We start from the raw sequence: 18923 nt of genomic DNA, 5'->3' as shown, positions 1-18923 counted from the left end.
CCCCCAAAAGCCCCGAATTTGCGCGCCCGCCGCCTCCTCCTCCCGGGACACCCCCACCGCAGCAGGGGGCGCGCCGCTCCCTAGCGTTACACTCTAGCCGACGAGGAGGCGGCTCTGTGGCAAGGGGCGCTCTGGCGCCGGGGGAGACTCTATGGTGGCCGGCGGGGAGCGCGCGCCGGCAGGGGGAGGGGGCAGCGCGGGAGGCGCCGCTCTGGCCGGGCGTCGGTGGTGGAGGCGCGGGGCGGGGGCCGCTCTGGCCGGCGGACTCGCTGGTGCGGAGTCCCGGAAGCGGCGTTCCCCGAGGCCGGGCGCGGAATGGCGGAGAGTCCGGCCGCCGAGGAGGCGGCCCCGGCCGCGGTGCTGGCGGCGGCGGCGGCGGGCGGCGGTGGCGGCGGCGCCTCGGCCGGCCCGGGCGGTGGAGCGGGGAGCCCCGGTGTCTTCATCCCCGCCGAGCTGTGGGCGGCGGCGGGCTTCGGCGCTGCGACGCCGGGCGCCGGTGTCGCCCCGGGGAGCGGCGGGGCCCCCATCGCGGCGGCGGCGGCGGGGGCCGCGCTCCTCACGCACTCCGCCTTCTGGGACCCCACGGTCAGCGGCGACTGGGACAGCGAGCGGCCCAGCCCGGCCTGCCTCCTGCGGATCAAACGGTGAGAGCCGCCCCGCCCCGGGCCCGCTGGCTGCGCCGCGCCGCCGGCTCCCGCAGCAGCCCTGCGGGGCGGCCCCGGGCCGAGCCGGCTGTGGGCCGGGGAACCCCCGCCGCCCTGCCCCGGCGCCTGCTGCGGGGGCTGCCCGGGCGGAGAGCGGGCAGGGAGCCGGGGCTCCTGGGGCGGCAGAGCCGCCTGGCTCGTCCGCGGTACCCTCGAGGCGGTGGCGGTCCCTTGGGCCTCGCCACCGGCCCTGGAGACCTGGCCTCGGGCCTGGGGACAGGCCCCGCTGCTTCCCTGTGTCCCGGGGCTTCCCTGGGGACAGGCCCCGCTCCCCGCCGGGCCGCGGGACTCTCCTTGCCCAGGCGCTTGGGCGAGGAGGGAGGCTGGGATCTCGCCTGCACCAGAGCCCTGGACCCACCGCCCTCCGGGGTCTCCTCCTCCGTCTGCTGTTGCTGGGGCACTTGGCAGCAGAGCTCCTCGGCGCGTGGCACCGATCCTGCCCTCGGGATCCGCTGCCTGCTCCTCGGAGGTGCCGCTAAATGTGGAGGGGAGCAGGCTTCTCGGTCCCCATCAGTGGTCGGGTTAAGATGTTTATCCTAAAGCTGCCCGTAGCAATCCTTCTTCCTGCTGGTGCCCACCCGTTTGGCCGCTCTGACTCTTTAAAGGATCATCTGGTTAAACCTGACGTGTTGATAGCCTTTGATACAACGAGGAATACGGGCTTGTATTGTTAGACGTGCTGGCGCTGTTTCAACAAGTTCTTCCTCTTCCTTCAGAGCAAGTATCGCTGCCTGCCAGGCTCTTGCTCATCCTTGTTCTAGAGCTTTTATAACGCCTTCCAAAGATGGCACCAGATATTTGGGCACTTTCCAATCCAAACGCCAAAAGCACTGGCTTTGTAACGGTAGGCAGGAAGGCGAGGCTCTCCTGTTGCTCTCGCCCTGAAACCTCTCTGAACTCCGGTTGCTTCCCAAATGGGAAGGTCGAGTGAGAGCTTGTCCTGGAGCTTGGCGCAGCTCCCATTATGAGAGGGAGTTTTTTTGGTGATGAAGGTACTTGGTGCCATTTGGTTTATCTGTATGCTGCACGGAGTTGTAGGTGATTTTCGGTTCATTTAGTCCACGCTCCTGAGGAAACAAGGCCGCTGTGATCAAGTCCCGTGTGTATGTGCATCCTAGCTGCTCTTGAACTCGCTGTCCGATTAAACCCAAATTTGTCGGAACAGTAACGTTCTCAAAGGTGGTTGAGTCATGGTATGTTTGGGGAAAACAAATGACTGGGTATGCAAAAGGAATCCTGTAAATAGTCTGAGTGTGAAGAAGGAAAACACGGGGCGGGAAAGGCATCCTTTCAACCACAAAATTCACCTAAGAGAACTTTTAAACGACTGCCTGAGGGGAATTTAATGGTTGAAGTTTTATGCACCGCAGCCGATCTATGGTAGAATACGCGGCAGCAGACGGTCAGGGTGCGCTTGGTCCGATGCCTTGTGCATTGATTCATTGAATGCTGCGTGTGCCCTTGAAATCTTGTGCGCAACTGTTTTTGGGGATAAGCTGAAAGAGCTCAGCCAGAGGCAAAAGAAAAATGTCTAGCTCTTTACGAGTTGCGAGTTTCCGTCTTAAAAGTCTGTCCCTTTGCATCCATGCACAGATTTGTCATCCAGAACATTCTGTGCCTTGAGGGCTGATGAAGGCCAAGGGAGATCTTGACTAATTCCCGTTTCCTTTGTTCAGGGATATCATGTCCATTTACAAGGAACCGCCCCCGGGAATGTTTGTCGTGCCTGATCCCCATGACATGACCAAGGTAAGAGAAGATTTGGAGCTGGTTCAGCTTTCTGCTTCTCTGTATGTTGCTGCTGATGGCTGCTTTAAGGGTTTGCCCAAAGGCAGTATTCCCTTGATGTTTTGAGAGAAGTCAGGGTGAGTCTTGCAGGAGCATAACTAGGCTCCGGTTTTCTTGGTGACCTTGAGGTGGGCTGCATTTAAAGTGGGAGGAGGCTCTCGAGGAAACTGGCTCTGTGGAGAGATATCCTCACAGGGATCCGAGGAGCTTCCACAGATAAAGCCAGCTCTGCTGTAGTGGCCCTGTGAACCAGTGGGCTGCTGATCCAGCTCGTTTCATCCTACCGATGCTTGAAAAACAATCAGTAGAGCAGCTTAGAGAAGAGGGAGCTCCATGGAAAGCTGTTGGCCATGGGGGGCTTCTCGGAGGGGCTGGAAATGAGAAAAGTCTGCTGGCCACAAGCAGTGCTATCTATATCCCGCCTGTGGAACGTGGAGATGTTTAATCGCTGTGAGCTGGCAGCGAGATGTGTCCCTGCACCCGGGCCCTGTCCTGCTGCGGAGCTGCCCGCCGGGTCCTCACAGGTGCCAGGGTCGCCTGCGGGTCTGAGGCCACCACGCCGCCTCAGCAGACCCACTTTTTAGGGACGCAGGCACGGCTACCGCCTCTCCTGCCCCGGTTCTTCCCCTCCTGGCTCTCAGGGTTTTCCAGGAGTGGGAATTTCCCATTATCTCAGAGAGAATGCAGTGAGCTGAGAGGCAGAGGTTGCTCAGTGTTCTTGAGCCGGTGTGTTTCTTGGCTGGTGCTGCCCTTCCTCCAGCCAGCGTCACCTGGTCTGGCTGTGCCGGTTTCTGAGAGGTGTGTGTGTGTGTGTGAGGTTGCTTTGGTTTTCCCTCTGCTGCGCACTTCTCCCACCCCCCTGACAAACGTGGCGTCCCCCAGATTCCCCCAAATTCCCCCCATGTAAGCGCCTGCCTGGCTTAGGGCCCCGGGGTTTTTGGAGGCGGCACAAAGGGAGTGTCTGCAGCGCCAGCTCCCACCTGGGGCACTTACCTGCAGCTCTGGCTCCCCTCAGCCTCGGTAGCTCACAGTGCCAAAATGCCCTTCAAGGGAAATGCGGGTTTGTAGAACACCCAGCCTTGGGGCTTTTAACTGAAATCCCGGGGAGGTAAGAGGATCATTAAAGGAGACTGCTTGGAGCACTTGGGGAGTTGAGCTTCCTTAATAGCCCAAAGGGAGTAGATTTCCTGCTATACAATTGGGATCTTTGAGGGTAATTAGCATGGAGAGAATAGGGTCTTAATTTCTGATCCTGGCAGAGGAAATTGAGTGATTGGTTTTAATAAGACCAAATCAGCATGAGACCATAAAATTGAGGAATGCTCTAGTTTTGGCAGAAATTCTGATTATTTTTTTTCTTTCTAAAATTAGATTTTTTTTTTTTTTCATATTTGAAATCTTTCCTTTTTTTTTTTTTTTTTTTTTTTTTTAAGCAGAGCTTACCAGCTGAACTGTGATTCAGTCTGGTTTGGACTGTATAGAGATGTATGGGAGGCAGCTGTTGTGGACTCTGGCCAAACCTCGCACTGGAAACCTGCTTTGCACATTGAGTGTGGCAGAGGGGAGAGAAGTGCGCAGCAGCGGCTCCGGCTAACGAGGGAAGGAGGGAGGGTTAAGTATGGCCTGCACATGGCGTGTGCTTGTGGAAGACGCTGCCTCCGTGCTGCTGCCTGGGTGGAGATCTCTTGCCTTCGGTTGGCTTTGTTGAGGATTTGACGGTACTGCACAATTTTGAAATGGTGCGCAAGACGGGCTTTTGTTTTCCAGATTCATGCATTGATCACAGGCCCATTTGACACGCCTTATGAAGGGGGTTTCTTCTTGTTCCTGTTTCGCTGTCCTCCAGATTATCCCATCCACCCACCAAGGGTCAAACTGATGACAACGGGAAATAACACAGTGAGGTTTAACCCCAACTTCTACCGCAATGGGAAAGTCTGCCTGAGTATTCTAGGGTAAGAGGAGACTTTGGCTGTTTTGATGGGAAATCAGGAGGTGGCTGCAGGCTGTAGTCTGCCTCGCGCGTCCTCCACAGTGTGTTGTGCCCTGATCTTGCCCCAGACACGTGCTTGGATGCACCTTTACGCTTCTGTGAAATCGTGTACAGAATCCGAGTCGTAAAGCAGCGCAAAGTCCTCTACTGGAATTGGAGTCTAACTTGCCTTTAAAAGCACCTGAGGACGAAGCGGGGGAGGCATGAAGTTCAGTGGACGCTGCCGCTTCTCCCCTGCTTCCCCTTGCAAAGCCTCGTCCCGAGCGCTGTGTTTCTTCCGCTTTTGCGCTTTGCAGCCTGATCCTTAATGTTGTTTGAATGTAGGTTTTTGTGGTTTTAATTTCCTCTCTCTGTGTGGGTTTAAAAATAAATAAATAAAATTAAAAGCCGCTAAGAACTTCCTTGAGAGCCATTTGACTGCTCTGGGCTTCCACCTACACATGGTATGTGGGGCTGAGCAGTGGGTGTAGTGATTTACAAGCGCTGCTCCCATGCTGCCTGTTCAAACGGGCTCCACCGCTGCAAATGCTTGTTATTCACCTGCTTGATTTTTAAATGCGTGAAGGTCCTGGTTGATTGCATGGCTCTTACGGCTCTACTGGAGGAACCCTGGCCATGGTGTGACATTCCCAACCCCAGCTGTGACAGTTTCAGTTACCAGTAAAGACAGGCTTTTGCTGAGACTCTGGACTGGGGTGTTAGTACGTAGTTCCTCCTGCTGCAGAGCGGTAGTAACGGCAGCCAGGTGAGGAAGGGGCGGTGATGGCTTGAGTTGCTGTAGGGATTTGATCAAGCAGCAGGAGTCTGAGCACTGATGTGGTTATACGACTGCCTTTGCTGGGATGGTTTTGGCAGTGCCGTGCACGTGCCACTTGCACCAAAGCTGGTCCAAGTAGCTGATACCCAGCGGCTGATAGATACTGGCCTCGGGGCTGGTAGAGAGATGCACTGTGCTGGGAAACACCTTCCTCAGCATAGGAGCCTTCCTCATCCGGTGAGTTGGATGCCAACACCTGCAAAGCACTGAGATGTGTAGGGCATGTCCGTATCTCGGGGGTCTGAATGCCCAGCAGCTCCCACACAAGCTGCTTTGTTGCTCATGCAATTGTAGCCCTGGCATGGAAGCAAAATTATTGAGGAGTGAACAAAGAGCCTCAGCCTTAGCGGAAATGGGAAGCATGGAGGGAGCTGCAAATGAAAGGATTTAGGAAGAGCATATGTGGGTCAGCACATCCTTGTTCAGCTCACAGGGAGACAGGTCTGTATCTGGAACTAGGATATTAAGGGCAAGCAGCAGAACAGCTTTTTCTGCTTATGCTGTTCTGTGCAAAGGCTTTTGCTACCCTGCGTGTATGAAACAGGCACCTTATTCCTTTAGCAGAGCATCCGTTAGTGCTTTTGATGGCAGTCCTTGTGCTGAGTGTTTGCATTACAGACTGTACAAGCAATGGCCTTGTTTGAGTCTTAAAAACCAGATTTCAGTTCTTAAGAGTTGTTGGGTTTGACTTATGGTAGTGCTGGTAGCTTGTCTTGCTCCAGGCTGCTGTGCGAGAGGATAGCCGTAGCTCTAAGTGCCCTGTAAAATGCTTGGAAGCGTTACTTTTCCTCAACTCCTGTGTGACGCCCTGGCTGTGTGAGCAGCAGAGTGAAGTTTACCAGCCTCTCTTGTCTTGCTCAAGCTAAAGTACTTATTTGTTTGAGAGAATAAACTACTTTGACCTTGAAAACTTTCTCAGTGTCCAGGGCTTTCTATATCTGTAGCAGCTGTTTCTTTTCCTGTCATGTTTCTGTAAGGTATAGACGTGGTTTCCCAAGCTTTCTGATCTTTGGTAGTTGGAGGGATGGTGCTCACTGGGCCAGTCCTGCGTTGTTAATTGATGGTTTTCTGTTTTAATGCCTCAGCACTTGGACCGGGCCTGCGTGGAGCCCAGCACAGAGTATCTCTTCAGTCCTCATCTCCATCCAGTCTCTGATGACTGAGAACCCCTATCACAATGAACCCGGCTTTGAGCAGGTGAGAGTTTGGGGTGGATCATCTCTGGTTCTGCAGCTATTTGTCTCTTCCCTCCCCACCTTGCTCCTGGTGGCAAATCCCATTCTGGAAACGGGGACAAAAGTAGGTTATGTCGCTTGGCTTCTCCAGCTTGCTCTGCCTCTACTCAGAGCTTGAGGGGGAGTTGCAAGCCAGCTCCGAACCGGAGGCTGCTTAGCTCGCATATGTGTAAGGTAACAGAAGAGCAAGAGGCATTCGAGAAGTTGCCGGGGAGATGGGGTGGCTCTTCATTTCTCTGCTACACGAATCCTGAAATGGCTTCCTTGGGACATACTGTCACGCAGGAACCAAACTGCTTAGGTTTTCATGGTCTCCAGCATCTCGGAGAGAGGCAGGTTTCTGTGCTAACTTATCGGTTGACCTGTCTCCACAGCTGTGTGAGTCTGAGGCTCTGGAGACATGTAAAAATCTTGCCAGCCTTTCATTTGCAGTATAAATTAGCTCAGCGTACACAGAACAGACAAAGCCATAGCAGGTTCGTGCACCGGTGAAATTCATCAGGCCCAGGAGGAGAGACGAAGAGCCATTGCAGTTGCGTGGACTCACTGGCCCAAATTCTATTTCCAGGAGAGGCACCCCGGGGACAGCAAGAACTATAACGAGTGCATTCGGCATGAGACCATCCGGGTAGCAGTGTGCGACATGCTGGAAGGAAAGTGTCCCTGTCCTGAGCCATTACGGTATGGAAAGGAGGCATGGAGGAAGCATAAGAAAGTGGGTGTGGGGAAGCAGAATAAACTTCTCTGGCTGCCCTTCCTGAAACCCCGAGAATTGCTTCAGGGAAGAGCAAGTCTTTAAGTTCTCCCTGGTCCAACGAAGAGTCATTTTGTTTCCCCTGAAGTGGATGGCTGCATCTGTGTGGAGCCCAGGAGCTGTGCATCGACAAAGGCTGTGTTAATGTGCACAATGGCTGCATCCTCTGACTTGTGTTTTGAGTATAAATGTGCCTTGTCTTATGGGGGGCGGGGGGGAAATCTCGGAGGGAGGGGAGCGCAGCTGTTGTGGAAACATGTGCAGAATCTCTTCAGCTGCAGTGATGCCGCCGTTCGTTTTGCTCTGTGTCCTGCCTCGCTGTGCCCTGTTAGTTGTCTGGGACGCCGTGTATGGGTGTCCACACTGATTACATGAACTGGGGTTCAGTGGGATGGGGTGACCCGGGATGATGTGACCGTTGTAACACTGCCATTTTGTGTTGACTGTTTGCTCTCCCTTTGCGTTCAGGGGCGTAATGGAGAAATCCTTCATGGAATACTACGACTTCTATGAAGGGGTGTGTAAAGAGAGACTTTATCTCCAAGGACAGACAATGCAGGTGGGTGGCAGACAATTGTCTTGTTGATAACACGCTGCCTTAGATAAGGGTATGTGGTTAGTGACAAACAACAGTGTGCAGCACGTAGAGGTACCTGGCGTGGATCTGGGTCTTTTCTATGAAGTGTATATTCTAACTTTGAATCAGCCATGAAACTCAGACCTGGAGACGGTCCTGTGGATAAAACACTGCCTTCCCCAAGTTCAGAGTACGCACACGGTGTTTTCAAGGCTGTTAGACTTCTCGGAGTGCTGGACCTGAGCCACTCTCCAGGCAAGCAGGTACTTCTTTCAGCAGTGGAACCGGTACAGTTTGCTTTCGTGTGGATCTGGTGTTAAGCAGGGAGGGCACATGCAGGTTATTCAGTGCTGGTGGCAACTGAACTCCATTGCAGTGTTTTCCTGTTGGGTCCCTGGTAGAATTTCTCTTTTTCTGAGGTTTCTTCGCTCACACAGCAGATAGGAACTTTTCTTTGACACTCCTTGTTCTGTTAGGTGAGACTGAAAGTGGCTGCCTGAGTCAAAAGGTGCTGGAGGAGGACGGGGTGGGGGAAGAGTGACAAGACAGCAGTGGCATCTAGACAGGTTGAATACAGGGGCTTGTTTCTGCAGGAAAGTAGACTTTAAAGAATAGATTGCCAAGCTATTTGCATATGAACAGATGTGTCTTCCTCCCTCATCAGCCACCTCTTGTCTGACTCATTGAGAAATTCCACTGCTAAGAAAAGATGGAGGTGGCTGATTTAATGATCTTGTGTCTCTGAGCCCTTTTTTCCTGTCAGTGCCTTCTCTGGCTGTGTGATTCATGAATTGAAAGCATTCGCAAAGCAGGAGAGTTGATGTTTGGGGTGAGAAATTCCCATAAGGAAGGTCTGTGTCTGCGGAGAGTACTGAACTGGAGGCTGTGTAGTGAAGTTTGGTGACATTAGAGGATTGTCAGGTGCAGCCTGCTCTTGTTTCTTCTTCAAGGAGCCAGGGCTCGGTTGCTTTCTCCGTGGGTTTATGGACTGTGGCCTGGGACTGTGCTGTGTTCAGTTCCCAGAGGCAGTGACTGCTGTGGTCTGTTTTCTGCTCACTTGTAAATCGTAGTGCAGGAAGCATGAACGCAGTGTGCTGGAGGGATGGCATTGTTGTCTTCGTTACCCTGTATTTAAAATGAAGTCACTCCAGGCTCAGTATCAGTTGAGTGCTTGCCAGATGTGCTGTGGTGTTAACTCTGGGGCTGCATGTTGGCTTGTACCAAAGATTCCCGTCAGGTAGGACAGCCTAAACTCCACCACCACCTTATACAGCCCTGGCAATGTGTCTTTGACCTGGGACAGGGATAAAAGCAGCAAATGTTAAATCATCTCCAAAGACTTTCTGCCTCTGACTTGGCTACATCTCAGCTGGGGGCCTTGATTTAAAATGAGAATAGCGATGCTTTCATTTGGAAAGGGTCTGTAGCACTAATGTAAAGTGTGGTCCAGCTTTTGGCCTCTGGATTTTAGGGGCTTTCATTTGGAATGATTTCCCTGCCTCCTTGGAGTGGGCCTGAGACCAAATCTTTGAAATAGTTTACTTTTTCAAAGCTGCTAGTAGAAATCCAACCCATGTCTGCCTGGCCTTTCCTCTGTTTTTGAAGTTTGTAAGGTTTCCCGAAAGAGACTCTAAACAGAAATGATCTTCAGTCTTCAACCTCTGCCGTGACAGTGGAAAGTTTAGGGGCCTCTCTGTCATAAGATGGGATTTAACCCTTATCGTAGGCCATTTGTTGCCCAATTACTACGCAGCTTTTTTCTTTCTGCCTCTTGCCAGAAGGATAATGGTCTATATTAATAGGCTTATCTATGGTTTTCTTCCAGGATCCTTTTGGTGAAAAAAGAGGCCACTTCGACTATCAGTCCCTATTAGTGCGTTTGCAAGGAATTCGGCAGAAGGTGCAAGAGAAACACCAGCAGGAGAATACAGAAATAGACTCTGAGAGCAGCTCCTCTGAGACAGAGACAGACACTCAAGGTTGCTCTAAAGCTTAGAGCTGCGTTAACAGCGGAGAGGCCAAGCCGTGGGGATGTTCTGTCTTCACACTCTAGAGTACCCCTGACAGACTCGACAACCAAATCAATGCCAGAGCGGAGAAAACCGCGGGATATCTTCTGTCGCCTTTTACTGCTCTGGTGGATAACGCTGAACGAGAAGACTTCATGCTAGACAAAGCCAAGCTTGTGACAGGCTACTCTTAAAAGGTACTTACTATGCTAGAAAGCTGGAGCATGTGGCATCAGGTTATTTTTTGGAAACACCTACACTGGTTGTTTTGGGTTTTTTGGTTTTTTTTTTTTTTTTTGTTCCATTTGATTAAAGAATGAGATCTAGACTGCAAATCCTCTTTACAGCTTTTCTGTTCCTAGACAGTGAGCCCTTCCCTGGGGCCATGCTGAACGTGGAGCTGTAGCTGTGGGAGCGCTTTGATGAGTCCAGGGTATGACAGGGCCCACGCACCGTGTGCCCAGGCGAAGCCTTTTTGTGCGGGTTGGGAGAGATGGAGCCTCTCTGCTCTGTGGAGCCCATCTACCTGATGTCTTTCTTCTAGACACTGTTCTAGACAGACCAAAGATAAAGAGCAGTGGTGGAATCTGGGCTCCTTTCTGAAAGCTTTACTCAAGCCCTGGGTGACTTCGTCCACTGAGACTTCAGGCGCAAAGGGGCGGATGAAAATGGAAACTGCAAGAATCCGTAAACCAAGTGCAGGTGTGTTCATCCTGGCGTTTTGGGGAAGGGAGGGTGAGAAAATCATTGGTCAGAGATGGGGGGAGCACTTAAAAATAAGTCTAGTTTGTGTATTATTTTTTTAAGGTATTGATTCGAATTTAGCCTTCTAGAAATACTTTATTCTCGCTGCTCTGAACAGAGCTGTTTTGTTTCCGTAACTGAAGTACTCTTTGCTTTCCACCTCTCTACTCGGTGTAATATTTTATTTTCCTCCCTTCTTCCTCCTGCCACCTCACTCCCTGCTGCTACCTTGATCCATCGGATGGAAACGCTAGGATAAGGGGCAATTTTGGCTAAGGAAGCCACTCTTTCTGGGTGGAGCTCTTCCGAGGTGTATGCCTTGTTACTGACAAACTCCTTTGCCAAACTTGGCCGAGCGCAAGCTGGCCAAGTGTTGTAAAGTTTAACACTTCAGTGCTTTGAACATTTTAAACAGCAGCTTTTTACTGTGAGCGAAGGCCAGCCTCTTGGAGAGATGTCTGCTGGCTGCGAGTGCCGTTACAGCAAAGATATATTCAGTGTGACTTGGGTGGAGGTGAAATACCCACTTTCTCCAGGTAAATGAGCCTGGTGATGATTGATTGGAGCAGTATAACATTTTGATGATAAAGAGCTTAATCTACTTTTTTTTCTTTTTTTTTTTTTTTTTAATTTTTATGGGAGCTTTGATAGAAAGCTAAGCACAAAGTTGCACATTGTCCTGGGCCCTCTCCCAGTTTCCTTACACACCTTCCCACCAGCTCGGCCCTGTTTCAGACTCGTAGTGGTGGGAGAACTTCCAGCGCAGTCATCTTTGTTCTAAAAAAAGCGCAGAATAGAGGGGCCAAAAGACCCCTGCTGTGCGCTGTACAGAAAGGCAATGCCCCATGCGTCACTGAATTATTTTCGGTCTCTATGATTTATATCAACTCTTGCAGAACTCAGAAGCCTGCACACTGCTGCTTAAGCAGCTCTGAAAAGCCAGAAGGTGGAAACAATTCAGAATTGTTAAGGTGCCGTTTAACAACTTGGGAACCTTTTTTTTCCCTTTAGCAAGCAAACTCCCCTGGGTCTGTCGTTGGCTTGATTTAGACTTAAACCCCGTCTTCCCTCGATGGAAAGCTGAGCTGTCATAGGACTCGCTCAACACATACACCAGATGAGAGTAAATAAAGCGGTGTTCACCTTGAGATGCGGTCTCAGGGAGGCAGAGGGGTCTCCTGAGAAGTCATGAGCTGTGTCCTACTTTACCGCCTCTTTAATCCCATTGTAAATGTCACGTTGTTTTTCACCGTTCAGTAGCGTTGTGGGTAGAGCTGTGACTCTGCTGCCTTCCCAAGGCAGAGCTGGTTCTGAAATCTGTTTGTGATGCATGTGGCGTTACCATCCACCGATACAACGAAACAAGAAAATGCCTTATTGTGGACACTATTCACATAACTAGCATGTGGCTGTAAAAGAGAAGTATTAGTTTTATAGCTCTATTGTTGTCTGTCCTACCATTTCTGAATGTTTCCATTTCAAAGTGACAATCCTCAAATGACTGCTCTAGGCAGAGATGTTTTAGCAACAGATTTTTAGACCTAATTGAGTTGAAAAATATATGCACAAGAGTCACTCTAAGATACCTTGTTTATATACTATTGTACATAAGATTTTTTTTTTTGTGCAATAAAGTTTGTTTTGGCAGAATCTAGACTGTGGTACTCCTTAGTGGAACAACAACTCATTCACAGAGCAGAGAGGACTACAGAACAGTTTCTCAGTGTCACTGCTGGCTCTAAGATTCTTTAGCTGGAGTCACATTTGCATCCTCCAAGACTGCAGTTGCAATAGCAGCTTAGATCATTTTCCTCTTGCTGTGACAAGGTAATTAGTTGTCTGTAATGGTAAGCAGCATTTCCACCCACAACAGAGGAGAAAATTCAGAGGTAAGCAAGTACGAATTAATCCTATTAAACTTTTCAAGCTAGACACTTTTTACAAAACTTTTATTTCAAGTCCGCTGTCCCTGTGTTTCAGGTGATATGCAAATAACCTCACAAGAAGAATTATATACAGGCACAGAACACGTAGCAGTCAAGGTATTGCCTCCTTGGCTTCCTCTGGAGTGATTTCCTGAGAGTACAGCTCTGTAAAGAGAGCAGGCAGCCAGTACTGAGGTTCTCCTGCTGCCTGCGTATCCAGCCAGGCCATTCCTTCCTTCAGCAAGTGTTCCTATACAAACAAGAGCAGAAACTGTGAGTGAAACTTCATTAAATGGCTGAGAAGCCGTTCACAATAGAGGCCTGACCCCACATTTATGCTAGGGTAAGGGAGGGCGTAGAACTTGGGCTACAGTAATTTTTACTCAACTTGACCAGGACAACTATAGTTCAGGCATCCAGCCATGCCCACTGTGCACATTTATGTAGGACCTGAGCTAACAAGATTCAAGTTTTCATGGAGATTAGTGAATCCACAGGAATATCTGCAGCTTCTGACATCCTGCTTTCCTCAGTCTGTGTTTACGGCAGTGTGTACTCTGCCTTTGGTCTGCCAGCTAGCTTAGGATCCCCTGCGCGTGCTGTGATAACGCATCCGCTGCCGGGCTGCGGGAGCAGTGGCTCCACGCTGTCACTGAACTCCACGGTGCACAAGAGACCTTCATACATACCAGCACTTGCTTTGCGCGTTCCGTCTCCCACTTCAGACTGGACCTGATCTCACTGACTGTTACATAGCCCTTTTTCTGAAATGAGAGGAAAAATACTATGTGCTTATCATCAACTTAAGTTCATCGTTTAGAAGAGCGTGGACAGCTTTGCCTATAGGCCTGGTCTAATCACAGTTCCTTGTCACGGAAGCAATAAGGTTTTTCCAAGGTGGTTGTATTTTAAAATCTCCTGGCTCAATACCTCTGCCAGCTGCAAGACGACAGTGTGATCCATGTTCAGTTCAGCTGGTACAGACTGGATCAGATATGTTCCACCAACAGGGATAATCCCAAAGCCATTCCCCAAGACCTTCAGTTTCTTGATTGCACGAAGGAGATCGTCCCTGAGAAGCAGAGGTCAATGCAAGGCTTTAAAGCGAGAGCCTCTCTCAAACTGCACGTTATGTTCTGTAAATGAGGAAGACTGGACGTGCAGAAGCTATGAGCAATAATAGCTCCTTGGAGCTTGCTGCAGTTTCAGGTAATCAACAGCTGAAAAAAATTTTATAAAGCAATTTAGGATTAGTTTGCATATCTGTACCCCCTTCAGAAGTGCAGACTCGCATTAGAGACATACTTGTAGCACCTGAGCTGCAAGTGCTAAACTTCAAGATTCAGCCCCAGTTAGCGATCGTGGCGAGTCGTGTCCTAAAATCTGCTTCTGCAATGACATGTATCGGTCCCTTCCTCACAGCTCAAGAGAGCGCAGCAGCTTCAGCAGACTGTGGCAGTAAGAGAGCTGGATTTGCAGGGGACTAATTGTCTCCAGCTCAATGCAACAGTCCTTTATGCCTTAGGGCTCCCAGAGAAAGCACGCTGATGCTTTCTGAAATGGTTAAGTCATTAATTGTGGGTCACATGTAAGTGGCTCCAGTGCTAGAAATCAAATTTGGAGTCCAATTAACAGCAGCGCCTTCAAGTGCTGCTGAGATCAGTCACCCCCTTTTCTTCCCTGAATGCTGATGCCCCTTTGCTGTAATAGACAGACACTCACTGGCTGACATCCTGAGCAAACTTCCCCCTTCCCTTCAGCACTTGCTGGTGAAGTTCTTCCAGTGTTATCAGGCCTAGGGGTCAACAAAAGGAGACAGGAAAGCATTACTGCGTAGCAACAAAATTACTGCAGCAAGAGCTGTCAAGGGTCCTTTGTGCATCTGCCCCTGGCTCACCCCTGCCTTCCCTTTTACAAGCGGCTGTCCATTGTTCCCGATACCAAGCCTTGGGCGAGATAAGCATCGAGTCACTTCTGTTCCCAGAACTAAGGTGCAGCAGTCAGCTGTCACCTTCTCCCACAAATGGATTGGACTCAAGTTTCAACTGGCTTTGCTGTAGCCCATTCCTGGTCCAGACTGCCCTTTTGGCGTGAAGAACATCTACTATCTTTTAATTCGGCACTTAGCACTGGCATTCCAACTCTTCTGGATATTGCTGTGATCCTCTAGAGACAATCTTACTGCCAGGCTCAAAGCAGTAACTTATGTTTTGTACTCTTTCAAGACTGCCATTGATCCCTGCTCCTTCCCCATGACGCTGTGAGTTACAGTTTTGTGAACTAAAGAGGGCACAGTTGGTCGATTTCTGTAGAAATCAATGACTGTGGGCGATTACCAGTGGTGTAGCTGTAACATGTTGTAGAAACAAAACAAAGCTTTTTGGGGACAACGAAGACAAAACTGCCATCTCAGTAATTTGTGAAATCTCGTAAAGAACACTACACTGAGCCACGTGACTCATTTTCCACAGGGAAAAGGTATCCTCCTATTTCCTGTATCTCCTAGAAACCAGACATGGCAGGATCCTCACCTCCATTCCTGTGTTTCAGAGCCAGGCAAACTTCAATGATCTGCACACCCAGTTCATAGTAAAAGTCTCCAACTCCCAGCATCTCTGACCAGAATCCTTTACCAGCTGTGAAGTGAGAAAGGGGAAAGCGGTTGGACCACTGGCAAAAATACCCTTCCTTAACAATTACTGGTGCGAAGCAGACTGCTCGCAAACCTCGCTGCAAGGACTCTCAGATCTGCCAAGGAAGAGTCTCCATTTTGGTTACCTCCACCTGTTTTCCCCCACCCTTTAAGTAAATAACACCCAAAGGTACATTACACCAATTCACAAACCCCAAGAGCCAAACAGCACCAGCTTTCCTCATGGAAACTTCAGCTTCGCTGCGAGCTGTTTACAGTATGAGAACAGTGAGATGAATCCCTAGTCATTAACCCCGGCGCCTGTTCCTCACATGCCAAAGGATCCACTCCGATTGTGGCACACATATCCTGGAACTGGACCCGGAACTCGGGGTTTTTACGGATCTCTTGTTTGTGTTTGCTGGCAAACTCTTCTAAGTTGGTCTTAAACATGTCCAGCTGCTTAGACATCTGAAAGAGAATTGCAGAGAAGCATTTCTGTCTTAACACACAGTGCAGTTTTTCTGTAAGCACAGCTCCCAACAGGCACTAAGTGAGCAGAGTCCTCAAGAAACACTCCGGTCTCTGACGTGCTGCCTACCCAGTGCAGATGGCCCCAGTGGTCTTAAAGGAAGGAAACAAGATAAAAATCGCTCGACGGAATTGGAATTCTCTACATGTACGCTTTTAACACTGAATACAATTTAATGTCAGTGGAGATAAGACAAGGCAAAGGGCTGTTCTGATTCCGGGGACGGGCTCAGAAGGGGGGCAGCAGTTACTCTGTGATGTACAGGGGCAGAAACGGTTGCACAGAAATGAGATGTTGCTGAGGGCTCGAGAAGGGAGGCAGAGCGAGACCTGCAGCAAACATCACAGCTCTCTGACGGAAAGGCAGCCTAAGGGGTGCCATTGTTATCCGCGCTGCTCGTGGATAACGCTCTGGGCGCCGAAGCAGAGGAATCGAAGCCCAGGTTTGCGGCTGGGCTCACACCCACAGCTGTTCCCGCTGCCAGGGCAGGGGCGGAGCTTCCACCTGGGCCAGCTGGTCTTCGGCCAGGACCGTCCCTCGCTCCTTGTACTTCGCCTGCAGGAGGAAAACGGGATGATGGGGACAGCACTGAAGGAGACACAAACCAAGAACTGAAACCAGTCGAGGGAGATGCTCCTCAAAGATGGATGAACCGGGAAGACACGCGGCCCTGTGCCCTGGGCAAGCGGGGAGGCTGCCAGGACGCTCGGAGCACCCCGGACGTGGAGCAGGGCTGTGAGGACGGGGATGGCCCCACCCGGGCCTGGCACACCCCACCCCAGGGCCGAAGGGGCCTGGCACCCCCTCACCCGGCACCGATGGAGCTTGGCAGCTCCCCACCCGAGACCTGGGGGGCCTGGCACCCCCCCGGGGGCTGGCAAGCATCCCCCAGCACCCCTCACACGGGGCCTGTGCCTCCCCACAGGGGCCCGGCGGGTCCCGATGTCCCCCCCATGGGCCTGGCACCCTGCCACGGGCCCGGTGGGGCCCGGTGTGTTCCCCCCCACCACGGGCCGGCCCGGCTGCCCACGGACCCGGTAGGTCCCGGTGTCCACCCCCCCACGGGCCTGGTACCCCCCCCACGGGCCCGGTGTGTCGCCCCCCACCCCCCCGGGCCTGGCACCCCCCCACGGGCCGGCCCCGCCGCCCACGGATCCGGTAGGTCCCGGTGTCCACCCCCCCACGGGCCTAGCCGCCCCCCACGGGCCGGCCCGGCTGCCCACGGACGCGGTAGGTCCCGGTGTCCACCCCCCCACGGGCCCGGTGTGTCGCCCCCCACCCCCCCGGGCCTGGCACCCCCCCCACGGGCCGGCCCCGCCGCCCACGGGCCCGGTGGGTCCCGGTGTCCCCCCCGACGGGCCTGGCACCCCCCACCCCGGGCCCGGCGGGTCCCGGTCCCCCCCTCCCCGGACCCAGCACGCCCCCGGGCCCGGCGCCCCTCACCTCCGCGAGTTTCTTCTTGGCGATGGCGCCCGCGCCCACCCCCCGCCGGTGCATCCCGGCCCCGCTGCCCGTCGCGCTCGGCCTGACGTCATCTCCCCGCGACGGGCGCGGTGACGCACGGGGGGGGCCCACGCACGGGCACCCACGGCTCCCCCCCCCCCCCCCCCGCGGGACGGGGACCCCCCGGGCACCCTCCGAGGGCCTGGGGGGGCATCGGGGGCCTCAGACCGCGCGGGGGGGCGTGGGGGGAGACCGCCGGGGTGGGGGAGGCCCCGTTTGGGGGGGTCCCCCCGGGAGGGGTTGCAGCCCTCAGGGGAGGGGGTGCCAGCCTCCCCCGGGGCGGGGGGAGCCCCGATTTGGGTGACCCCGCGGTGCCGGTCGGTCCCTGTTTGGGGAGGGGGTGTCCCCCCGGGGGAGGGGGTCCCGCCGGGGGCAGGGGAGCCCCGGTTTGGGGGCCGGGAGGGAGGGCGGGTCCCGGGGAGGCCCTGGGAAGGGGGGGCGGGCGGGTGGCTGCAGGGCCCGGCTCCCCGCGGCCCCTCGCCCCTCGCCCCCGGCCAGCGCCGGGGTCTGAGTCATCGCGGGTCCAACCCCCGAGACCCCCGAGACCCCCGGTCCGGACCTTTCCGGGTGCCGGTTCAGCCGCCGCAGGCCGATTTGCTGGCACAGGGTGTGTCGTGACTCTGGTGAGCCTTGTTTGGAAGGACACTTTTTTTTTTTTAAGCAATTTTGAGTAATATTTTATAGTCCATCCCCAAATCAAGTCTTATCTGAGTCTTATTTCAGCTTCAGACTAAACTCTTTATTGCTTGCATTAGCAAAATAGACGATATGCACAGAACAGAGTGACTATGAGACATCTTCCTCCTCCTCACGTGTCTTGATAGGATGAAGAGTGAGCTCCTCGGGAAGGTCCTGGACTTACAGAGTCCTAACAGAGCAGAAGTGGGAGAGAAAACCATAAATTCCTGTGGTGCTGCACTTAACCCCCTTCCCTCTGGTTCCTGCAGGACACGAGGCAGCAGTTACTGCCTTCTCTACCCTCCGGCCCCCTCTGGTACCTTGCAAATCCATTCTGATAGCAGGACGCGTATCAAAGTTAGCATCTAATAGTACCTACCTACGTGTTTTGAGGAAAATCGGCAGCTGGTTAGAGGAGGGAGATGCAAATAAGCGTTTCTCCGCAGGAAAGGCTGCAGTATGAGCTCAACAGTTATTTGTTTTCTCTGTTCACATTGTCTGACCGAGCTGCATGGAATTGTCTGTAGCACAGAGCTGCCTCTTATTTCGAACCTACATTTATTCATGGCCAGTTCATCCCTTTTTGTTCTTGTGCCAGCTTCTGCCATTAGCATAAACAGCTCTTTTCTTGCTCTCTTTTTTTATAGACGGTGACTTTGTCTCTCAGCCTTCGTTTTCCTCAACCTAGCGTGGGATGGGCTCGCCATTCCCTTGAGCCTCCTCGGGGACCTCCCCTGCACCTTTTGCATCCCAGTTTCTTGTGTTTCTCTCTGAACGCCTTTCACAGCAGTGCACAATGCACAGAAAAAGTATTTCCTGTTAAGTGCTCTGAAGAACACCACCTTTCCTCATTAAAAAGGGGAAAAGGATTTACTAACCTCCCTTCTCTAGGCAGTCATTTTTTGAAATTTGTCTTCCCCTGTGTCTTTGTTGTATCAATGGTCTGAAGATACTTTTGCAGAACCAAACTCTGGCCGGAGCTCTTAACTCTCCAGTCAAACCCAGCTGAGCTGTGCCATGTAAGCACTCAGT

At 52.5% G+C, this 18923-nt stretch overlaps 2 protein-coding genes across 3 annotated transcripts; one reads left to right on the top strand and one right to left on the bottom strand.

Moving 5' to 3' along the window:
* The first annotated feature begins 315 nt into the window (after nt 1–315).
* Nucleotides 316–10113, top strand: UBE2Z (ubiquitin conjugating enzyme E2 Z). Its single transcript, XM_075722851.1, has 7 exons — nt 316–644; nt 2381–2453; nt 4260–4447; nt 6388–6499; nt 7106–7218; nt 7760–7850; nt 9694–10113. Exons 1-7 carry the CDS (start codon nt 316–318, stop codon nt 9862–9864), a joined length of 1077 nt encoding a protein of 358 aa, XP_075578966.1. The 3' UTR covers nt 9865–10113.
* Nucleotides 10114–12553: 2440 nt separating this feature from the next.
* On the bottom strand, nt 12554–17207 carry SNF8 (SNF8 subunit of ESCRT-II). Of its 2 annotated transcripts, XM_075722847.1 has the most exons (8): nt 17154–17207; nt 16215–16265; nt 15511–15649; nt 15078–15182; nt 14269–14341; nt 13477–13618; nt 13236–13310; nt 12554–12796 (listed from the first exon to the last, which is right to left on the bottom strand). In XM_075722847.1, exons 1-8 carry the CDS (start codon nt 17205–17207, stop codon nt 12659–12661), a joined length of 777 nt encoding a protein of 258 aa, XP_075578962.1. In that variant the 3' UTR covers nt 12554–12658. The 2 variants fall into 2 exon arrangements, with proteins under 2 accessions (XP_075578962.1, XP_075578964.1); XM_075722849.1 differs by lacking the exon at nt 16215–16265.
* Between the last annotated feature and the right edge of the window lie 1716 nt (nt 17208–18923).

This window comes from Pelecanus crispus, chromosome 18 (assembly GCF_030463565.1).
Source record: "Pelecanus crispus isolate bPelCri1 chromosome 18, bPelCri1.pri, whole genome shotgun sequence".
NCBI lineage: Eukaryota > Metazoa > Chordata > Aves > Pelecaniformes > Pelecanidae > Pelecanus > Pelecanus crispus.
Note: the sequence above shows the minus strand (reverse complement) of the source record. Positions and strands in the feature narration are given on the sequence as shown.

Bases quoted from the DNA above. Each gene is read 5' to 3' on its own strand.
- UBE2Z (XM_075722851.1), top strand. From the start codon at position 316: ATGGCGGAGAGTCCGGCCGCCGAGGAGGCGGCCCCGGCCGCGGTGCTG. The intron at 7,219-7,759 runs GTATGGAAAGGA...CTTTGCGTTCAG, and splicing joins CCCTGTCCTGAGCCATTACG to GGGCGTAATGGAGAAATCCT. The intron at 7,851-9,693 runs GTGGGTGGCAGA...GTTTTCTTCCAG, and splicing joins TCCAAGGACAGACAATGCAG to GATCCTTTTGGTGAAAAAAG.
- SNF8 (XM_075722847.1), bottom strand. From the start codon at position 17,207: ATGCACCGGCGGGGGGTGGGCGCGGGCGCCATCGCCAAGAAGAAACTC. The intron at 15,183-15,510 runs GTGAGGAACAGG...CTCACTTCACAG, and splicing joins CGGAGTGGATCCTTTGGCAT to CTGGTAAAGGATTCTGGTCA. The intron at 14,342-15,077 runs GTGAGGATCCTG...GTTGACCCCTAG, and splicing joins TCTGAAACACAGGAATGGAG to GCCTGATAACACTGGAAGAA.